The sequence below is a fragment of the Nicotiana tomentosiformis genome, chromosome 2 (assembly GCF_000390325.3).
Source record: "Nicotiana tomentosiformis chromosome 2, ASM39032v3, whole genome shotgun sequence".
In the NCBI taxonomy this organism is placed as follows: Eukaryota; Viridiplantae; Streptophyta; class Magnoliopsida; order Solanales; family Solanaceae; genus Nicotiana; species Nicotiana tomentosiformis.
In genome coordinates, this window is record NC_090813.1 from 30,473,905 (window position 1) to 30,483,976 (window position 10,072).

Consider the following 10,072-nt stretch of genomic DNA (forward strand, 5'->3'; position numbering starts at 1 on the left):
AAAGAAAAAGAAAAAGAGGAAAATTACCAAAGAAAAAAGATTTCTGACGTGGCGCACGTATGTAAAACACCTCATATTGTGAGATTGGTATTAGTGTTTCGGGGGAGGGGGGGATAATTCACTCCAAATACGTTTAGGGGGTAAAAAAATCACCCGTTTAGTTTAAGTATTCAAACATATTTTCTGGACAAGTTTAATAGGGTTTTTATATATTTTGCCTTTCCGATTAGAGTTACTCAGGGATTCATGTGATGTCTTTTTTCGCAAAAGTTAAAGCAGTTTTTCTTCTGGCAAATTACTTTGGACGTGAATTTTTGCAACTTCGATCGTGTATGTCAGAAGCTGTTTTCAAAGTGGCTAAACTTGCAAAAATTTATAAACAGAGGTTCCCACAAAATGACTATTTGTGTATTTGTTTTGACTATTTGGAATTTACTAGCCTGTTTAATTCAGATTCGCGTTGTGTGGGGCCTTATTTAAGGAGGAGACATTACTATCAAGAAATTATTCATTTCTTAGGCTCGAACCGAAGATCTTCATTAAGTTTGAAGGAACTCTATCTATTCCATGACTCATCACATTTGTTGGTGATCGCCCTGTGAAACTCACTTTCATATATTCATCGCAACTAAATATGTTATGTTTGACATGTACCTAAAGAAAGATTGTAAAAATAGAAAAAATAAATGATGCTTGAATGTCTAGGCATTTATGATGAAAGGTTCTATATTTGTGATTTAAATGATTGGTAAATTTAATTTTATATGCATATACATGAAATTTGCCTAATCGCTACTATCTTCAATAAACTTACAGAAAGGAAATATTTTGTATATTTGCAAAAAAATTCACTTAGTTTATCATATTAAATTTCAGCCGTCAATCAAAGGAGATGGCCACTCGGTTAAGCCTTATCCATCACACACCAGGAATCAAATCAACGCCAAAATTTCCAATCTAACGGTCTAAAATTACCCAGGAATATCTAAACCGATGAACATGTTATTCAACGTATATCGAACTGAAGTGTGCCGTTTGAGGTTCAAACTTTCTTTTCGTAACCTACACGTGGAACCGTTAACGCCGTTATGGCACTCGCGTTAAATCCGTCATAATTCCAAGCAACAAAATGTTTAACGGCTACCAAACGGCCCCGTCGGTGACCCCCTTGATGTATTCGTTATGTACAAAAGCTTATATTTTTGTTTAATACTATTATGAAGATTTACTTTTCTGTATAATTCAACGGGCAAAGTTTTATTTTAGCTCAATTCATCTTTTAATTTCTCTCTCTAAGGAACTGAGAGATTTATTATTAGGTTTCGACTTTCGAATGAACTTAAATATAAGGTTAGTTTGCTGTTAACCTCTTAAAATTCCGTTAAAAATATCAGTTTACTTGCTCTTTATATTTTTATTGACTTTTGATCAATTTATTTTTAGTTTTGTTTTATTCAACCTGTATAGTTTGGTTAATCTGAATCGATTTTTGGTTATTTTTTTGAAAAGTTAATGTTTGGATCGTTTTTTTTTCATGGAATATATGGCTTTGAGTTTTTTGCTTACTTATAATTTTGATCTGAAAATCGAAATATGATGTTCGGGTTGAGTTATATACATGGAAATCATTAGGTTTCTAAAGTTGGGGGTTTTTTTCATTGAATTTTGCTATTGGATTGGTGATTTAAGATTTTTGAGTTGTGAAGCATGGATGAATTGAAAATAGAGGATTGCTGTACTGAGAATAAGCAATCAACGGCTGCTTCAGCTTCTTCGGTTTCTGAAAATAGTGGCAGTGTAACTGTAAAGTCATTGGAAGTATGCAGCCCGACGCCTACATCACCAGCTCATCGGTAAATGTTGTTTGGTTCTCTATATATGATTTCCTAGATTAGAACCAGCATATTTGACCTTGTATAGTTGCTAATAATAGTTTTGAATCTGAACATTGGGAGAGCATTCTTGCGAGTTTTGATTTCAAAGTTTATCTGAAGTTTATATTTTCTTTGTCGTAGATGACTTTTAAGTATCATTCTTTGGTACTTCGGGTAAAGTTTGGCTTTTTTTAAAGTGGAATCCCTAGTCATGAGATTGTATGATACTCCAATTAATTCTGTTTCACACCTTAATTTAGGTCATTTGTGAATTAGATTAGAATTTAGAACTACGTTGTGGCATATGAAAGTGATTCAGCAGCTGAATAGCATCTAAATGTCAAGATTTTCTATCATGAAGACAATAGATTATTAGAGTCGAAATGTCATGCAATTTTTTCTCCTGTCATCTCCTTCATTCAGTCACATAGCGGATTCACAATCATGTGAAATATCATGTTCTCTATTGAGGGGTGTTTGAGATTCACGGTGTTTCTGCTGCTAATTTTTTAGTTTTGAATGGAAAGATATTAATGTAAAGTAGTGATTGATGCTTATTGGTTTTGGCATTTTGTGATTCTTGCTTCCATCTGGACCGCATGTAAATAATGAGATCCTTACATTGAGTTGAATTTTGCAGGAGAACCACTGGTCCAATTAGACGAGCAAAGGGTGGTTGGACTCCTGAGGAGGTAAGTAGTTTTCTGGATATGTATGATACAATCTTCTGGTGCAAGATAGCTCAATAGCCTAAAAGCTCAAGCCCTCAGGTTATAGTGGAAAAGTTGTTTTCTGGTGGAACACTTTTTCTAATGAGTTTGTTTGTGCTTCTACAGCCCCATGGTATATAAATATTAATGTGCTCTATTCCTAGAATTTCTTATTTATTGTTGCTTGCCTTTTGTATGATTAATTCAGCTTTTGGTTTTACTTTGAGGAATCATGCATTGATTAGATAAATTTCCCAATGCCACAGGATGATACTTTGAGAAGGGCTGTTGCAGTTTACAGGGGGAAGTGCTGGAAGAAAATAGGTATAATTTCCTTGCTAGTTGTTTTGGAAGTTATTAAAGTTTGAACAATCTTCAGCAGCTAGTGCCTTCACTAACTATTACAGATTGAAAAATCTTGTGCTGCAAAACGTGTTTTTTTTATTTTTTTTTATAAGGTAATAAATTTCATTAAAGAATGGAAAACACATTCCTGAATACAAGGAGTATATCAAACAGTAGAAAGCCTTGAAAAACACATGGGAGATGCATGTCTGCTGTCCCTTTTCCCATTTCAAAATAACAGGCAAAAGTAAAAATGTCCATGCATATAAATATTGCTTATGAACTGTGATTCAAACACACTGACACTCATCTTTGAAAGTTGATGTTGTTGAATATCAGAGGTTGTAATATGATTACTATGGAACCCTATTTCTACAAATAAGATCGAGTAGGAAAATGATTCTATGCCAAGATAGGGAGCAATATTTCACCGATGGTAAGCTACTACACTTGCAGTAAAAATCATATTAGGTTGAATAAAAGTCAATCTAACTACTCGGGGAAGAGTTTAGCTTATGAGAGGTCGTTTGCTATCTTTGCCTTGTTCTTTGACGCCACCCCTTTCCAAAGACCAACTAAGATTTCTTAATTGGCTTGCTGTAAATCCTCCATGATGAATTTAACCTAAGGCAAACCATTTGCTTTCTTTGCTTTGCCCTGAGACATCATCCTTCCCAGAGACCAGCAGAGCCTTCTTTGTTGGCTAAACGCAATCCCATGGCTGGGTTGCCTCTCTCTAGGTTGGCCTTTTTGCTTGAACAAGTGGTATTTTACTCGTGCAGTGATGTAGCCCATGGTGCAGTCAGCTATGATATACTCAGCCTTCTTCTTTAGCAGTACATAGATTTCTTGGAGGAGATAGTTGATTTGTTGTTGATTGTTATGGCAGTTTTTGATCTGGCATAATTGTAGCATCTTGGTACCTTCATTAATAAAACTTTACCTTAAAAAAATGATATACTCAGCCTTCTTCTTTGGCAGGTCAATTTACAACATCTAGTGGTTCTCTCTTGAACAAAATTATCTCAGATCTGTAGGTGGTTTATTTGTGTGTGTGTTTTGAATGCATCTGTAATAGACATGCTAGGTCAATATGTTCAAACATGTTATTACTTGCTGTACTGAATTATTTGTAGCTTAGATCTAGGCTAGCTTTGGCAGTTACTTCTGCAATTTGGTTCATACTACAATCATCATGTGATTCTCTATTTCGTTCTTCTCAACTTCCTGTGTTGTAATTGTTGTTTGTAATATGAAATAAAATTTTCACATTGGCTATACCAGCAAAACACATTAGACGGAGAGTGTAACAAGCATATGTCGAGGATAAAATGGGAGAAGGTTGCCTGAGATGATTTCTGTTATCCTACGTAGACCTCCAAACTGGTGGTACTTAGGCATGGCACAATATTTGGATGGTTGATGGTGTTAGAACAAAACGAGATTGATCTAAAATCACAAGGAGAGAAGTCGTCTTTTGAAATTCGTGTGGTCTTAGCTAAGAACAAAATTGAATGGAAGCAAAGGATTCATATATGGAATATCAACTAATTAAACAAAAAGAATATCAACTAATTGGAATAATTGGAATTAAGACTTGTTATTGGTGCACCTGAGGTTGGTGTTTGTGAAGAGTCTTTTAGTTTGATTAGCAATTTGTATGTCAGTTTAAGGATAAGTGTGAGATTTGGAATTGAGTATTGGAATGGAATGAGACCAAATAGAAGAATAGATATTGAGGATTCATGTAGCCGACTCCAACTTGTTTGGCGTTTAGGTATAGTTGTTTTTGATATATTAAAGAATGGTGAATATGTTTCTTTCATAATAGAGTCTGCCAAACCTGGTTTACGAAAGAGCGGACACACAACTTCAACTCTGAAATGTTAACTTGTTTGAAGTTTTTTTGTGAGTCACTCTTGATTTGTTTGATATCAACTGTTATTGGTTGTTGATCAATGAGTAACGTATTTCACTCAGTTCTTGATTTAAGCGTATTCTGTAACTAGATAAAAAAAATCTGGTTTTATTCAAACACTGATGTACATGCAGCTGAATTCTTTCCGGATAGATCTGAAGTGCAATGCCTGCATCGATGGCAAAAGGTTCTGAACCCAGACCTTGTAAAAGGACCCTGGACTCAAGAGGTTGGTTTTGTTTTTCTTCTATGTTAATCTGTTCTTCTAGATTGTGCTTGGATGATCTTGGTAATTTTCGATGTCCTTCAATTTGTTGGTGATTTGTTTATAGGAGGATGATAAGATCATTGAACTGGTGGTAAGGTACGGCCCTACAAAATGGTCTGTCATAGCCAAATCATTGCCTGGTCGGATAGGGAAGCAATGCCGTGAGAGGTAAGATCAGATATGGTGGTCATAAGTTGTGTAAATGTAATCCTTGTTTAATTTAACAGTTCCTTCCATATATCAATAGAGCTATCTGTTGATTCATTGCTAACTTTCCCCATTGTGGAACTTAGATACTACATGTGTCAGTCAAAGATATATAAATATAACTACCTTGCTTTTACCGATTCAACTTTTTCTGCTAATATCACAATCAATTCTTCATTTTCCTTTTCAAATTGGGAGAGCTTACTGCATTGGCTTAATGATGATTTTTTAATTTCTTCAGGTGGCACAATCATTTGAATCCAAATATAAAAAAAGATGCCTGGACGTTGGAGGAGGAACTAGCACTCCTAGATGCTCATCGGATCTATGGGAACAAGTGGGCTGAAATAGCTAAAGTCCTACCTGGAAGGTAAGAAGGTAATCATTCAGCACAGATATTGAACATCTTTAGGTGGGTCCAACACTAGTAGATGATCTAAAGAAGTTATGAATTCTTCATTCAGTAGATTAAAGAGAGAAAAAAATCTATATGGCGTTTTCTGCTATTGGGTTCTAAGCAGTCACCAAAGAAAAACTATAGGAAAAAGATCCTGAAAGATTGTGTGGAGATACTGGAATTGTGTATAATGAATCAGTTTATGCTATTATGTCTTGTAGTGCGACTGTGTGAAGGCCTTTGTTTAGCCAGCTAATCTTTAGGCCTAATTTAACTTCATGTTTTTTGTTTGTCCGGCTAATATGCATATTATCCCCATGATAACTATGCTTTTCACCCGATTGTGGTAGAAAATGATAATTACGAATTTACTAGTTAGTTCTTATATGCATATTTCTTATCCGTGGATATCACATTGATAGAAACAAATATCATTGTAGCCTTGAAACATTTGATCTGTTTTTGTGTCTTACCTAGTGTTATCTGTTGGTAACTGCTGATACTCAGAAGCTTGTATATCATTGGTTTTGAGTTTGACTTTAAGGTAGATAAGCTCTGAAGTTAAAGCTTTTTCAGCCATTGTTCCATATAAATGACGGAATAACCTACAGAAATATGCTCAAGAATACGGATTCATTTATAGTATCTATTACATCTCTTAAACTACTTTTCTTGGTCATAAATGGACGAAGTTTTATACAGGACTGATAATGCAATCAAGAACCATTGGAATAGCTCCATGAAGAAGAAGTTAGACTTTTATTTGGCTACTGGAAACCTTCCATCTGTTGGTAGGGACGGCCTTCAAAATGGTTGTAAGGACACCACTGGTACAGCTTCAGCTGAAAAGGCACTTGTTTGCTCACACAAAGGATCAGATTCAACTGAGCTTGCTTCATCAGGAACTACCGATGTGTGTAAAATAGAAAATTGTGACAAGAATCATCAAGATGCCAAACTGCTGGTTGTAAATATTGATGCTTCCAATAGTGGTCCTAAAAATGAGTCTGCTGATTCTGAAGTTGTTAGGTGGGAGGCAGAGTCACCGGTAATGGATTCTATCCATGTTAAACAAATTAAGGAAATCAAGTTTGAAGGATATGGAAAGAATAGTGAAGTTGATCAATTTAAAGTCATTGAAACCCCATTTTCTTGTGAAATACCTACATGTGGTACATTATACTACGAACCTCCACAGTTAGAAAGTTGTATTTCAATGGATTCAGATCATCTGAATATTCGATGGGCGCATTGTGAATCTGATTCAAGTCCAAGTTTGTCACCTAGTTCTTTCTTGACTCCACCTAGTAGTCTGAAGGGTAGTAGTTTGTATTCACAAACCCCTGAATCCATACTGAAGATTGCTGCTAGAAGCTTCCCGAATACGCCTTCCATATTTAGGAAGAGGAAGTTGAACTCCACGCCAGGTAATAAAATTGGGAATGCAGATGGAGATACGCATAAGGATGAAGTACATGATGCTTGTGAGGATAAACAAACTGACAGTTCAGAAAATAAACAAACTGACAGTTCAGAAAAATATGTCATGATTCGGAGTTCTTCAAAAAACCCTTCTTACAATGGTATTGGGCCATGCGATACCGAGGCGTTTAACGCCTCTCCTCCATATCGTGTAAGGTCAAAACGGAAGTCCATCTTCAGGTCTGTGGAGAAACAGCTTAAGTTTGCATTCGACAATGAGCAGCACAATACTAGTACTGGAATTAATGATTCAACTGTCAAAGAGATATCACATGTAGCAGATTGTTTGCGTGCAACAAGAATGGGTATCACCTAGAACCTATGGTAAGAGCCATCCTTTCCATCTAAACTACTAAAGTATATTGCACATTCTAGTAGTTGAATCCGAAATTGATTCTCATTGATACACATAATTTCCTAATTTAAGTCCTCAATAACACAGTATTGACGACTCAGTTACAGAATATTCTAACAGCTTCTTTCTTCTTATATGATTTCTGCTTCAAACTTCGGAGAAAGAATCGAGTTAACAGTGTGTCTAAGTAATCATTCATTAGATATTTAAACTCCGCTCATGGATCACCATTCACCAATAGAAAAAAAAGAGAACTCCGCTCATGGATCACCAATAAAAAAAAAAGAACTCCGCTCATGGATGATGCACATGATTGAAATCACAGTTTGCCAAATACTGACAATGTAAAATCCATTTATATTGCTGTTTCTGCTACTGGAAGTACTAACAGTTTTCCGATATGTGACAAAACAGTTCATTGCCACGCTTTTCTTCGACCTATACTTGTTAGCACTAGCACTATTATGTACTCATGCATGCTCTTGTCATCAATTGCGTGTGACATTATTGGCTTTGTCTAATATTTCTGAAAATATTCTTTAGGGGGGAAGAGCACGAGCATGTTTTTGAGTAGTTCCAATTGGATTACATCATTACCATTATCATCTTTTCTGTCGTGCAGGATAACTGCTGGAATCAGTATTTTTACCCTGCTATTATCCGTGACGCTGGCTGTCATGCAGTTGGAATTCTTGAGGTGTTGTCACCTTCATGAATCAAAAGACCTCATCAAATTCCAGAAGAATCGACCTTGCATATATACGTTTGTGTTAGGTTCCTTCTGATTTTTCTTTTTTACTTTTCTCATCTACACCAATTATTTTTAGGTCCTTGGCTATTCATTATACATAGATATTATAACAGTGAGTATTATTGAACTTGAAGATAAGTTGCAATCTATTAGTACAGGAACTCATCTAAGTACGTTGGTGGAAAATTATGTTGAAAATAGTTGTTCAATAAGATCAATTGTTTTGTTGTGTAGTATCTTCGCAGTTCATACCAGTAATGAGGTAAAACTATCAGCATTTATGGACTCAGCTGGTTGATCTGACATGATATTTCTGTCTCAATGATTTTCATTCATTCTGGACTCAAATGGTTGAATCTGCCAATTTTGCCGTACCACTTGTGGACATCAGATAGATACTGGAACTCTTTGATCATGGAGCATGGGCTTTTGTTATGTTTTTCACTTCAACTTCAGAAAAAGGAGGGGAAGAATCTGACATTCACAATTCTCCTAAACCAATTGGAGTCCTCAAAATTACGACGGGACAAATTACACATGGTAAAAATCTACCTGGGGTTTACACCAAGCAAACAAAATGTATATGGACAAGTTGTTTTGTTTAGCATAAACATCATGTGCATGTAAGTGTTTTCCACATTGTGGGGAATCTTAAAGAGTGAATAAATGCAAAAGAAAAAGCCCACTCTCCCGCGGGGCTTTGGTCTAGCGGTAAGAGCGCAACATGTGATGTGTGGGCTAGGTGTACTCTGCAAGTTCAAACTTTACCATAAACAAAAGTCATGTATCTAAGTGGTGACACGTGTGTGTGTTTAAGGGGTGGGGGTGGGAGGGGAGGGGAGGGGGAGGCTATCTGAGTTTAGAACCTTGCGCCATCGACCCTAAATGACTTAATGTTTATCAAAAAAAAAAAGTGCAACCTAGAACATTGTTGGATTTGAATTTAAGTCATTTAATTTTGACTTTAATAAATTCAGATTTATTAAGCCAAAATGTTGACTTGAGTTAATATATTTTGAATTTATGATTTTAGTCCAAATTTTGTTATGGACGTGATCTAATAAAATTTTACATATATAAAATATGCATACTTAGTCCGTTTGAACACTAAAGTTGGATAGGGAGGTGAATAAATCCTCATAATTTCATTTCAAACGAGAATTTGGGGGGGGGGGGGGGGGGGGGGAGGGAGTGAATAAATTCCCGTAAAGTTGCAGTGTGCAACCGAGTTTTCGGGGCAAGTTTAAGGGGGAAACTGTATAGGCCAAAAATTATCGTAGTTGTATTCAGATCACGTGTTATCAGTATGGCTTCAACAGAAAATTCAAGATTGAAGCGATCTGATAAGAGAAGAAGGGCTAAGTCGAGGCGTCAACAGAGATCAAGGTCGAGGACGAGCACCCTCCTTAAACAGAGTACTAACGGCTAGTTTTAGGATAAGACTTTAAAGAGAATATTCCAGTGAATATTCTCTGGATCTGTACTATTAGGGTTTTGTGGCACATGTTCCCTTATAAATAGAAATAGACTAGTTATAGGGGACATGGAACACTCATTTGTAAAAGAACAACACTTTGACATTTTTTGAGATTCTTGCTTTATTACGTACATACAAAAGACACATTTTTCTTGATATCCCTGTCTAACTTTTCTCCCACGATCCAAGGAGAATCCGAATATTCAAGGCTTATCAATCATTTATCCTTGTCAGAAGGAATATTACACGGCTTCGTCCTCTTTTTTTGTCATCTCTGTTACATATATT

At 35.9% G+C, this 10,072-nt stretch overlaps 1 protein-coding gene across 3 annotated transcripts; it reads left to right on the forward strand.

Moving 5' to 3' along the window:
* The first annotated feature begins 1,073 nt into the window (after positions 1-1,073).
* LOC104101571 (transcription factor MYB3R-3-like) lies at positions 1,074-8,540 on the forward strand. 3 transcript variants are annotated; one of them, XM_009609052.4, is made up of 9 exons: positions 1,075-1,350; positions 1,690-1,853; positions 2,515-2,566; positions 2,851-2,908; positions 4,982-5,076; positions 5,180-5,283; positions 5,564-5,692; positions 6,422-7,525; positions 8,179-8,540. In XM_009609052.4, the coding sequence occupies exons 2-8, from the start codon at positions 1,708-1,710 to the stop codon at positions 7,515-7,517; spliced, it is 1,680 nt and encodes a 559-aa protein (XP_009607347.1). In that variant the 5' UTR covers positions 1,075-1,350; positions 1,690-1,707; the 3' UTR covers positions 7,518-7,525; positions 8,179-8,540. The 3 variants fall into 3 exon arrangements, with proteins under 3 accessions (XP_070051227.1, XP_009607347.1, XP_009607346.1); XM_009609051.4 differs by having other exon boundaries at positions 1,707-1,853; XM_070195126.1 differs by lacking the exon at positions 1,690-1,853 and having other exon boundaries at positions 1,074-1,350.
* Positions 8,541-10,072: the final 1,532 nt, after the last annotated feature.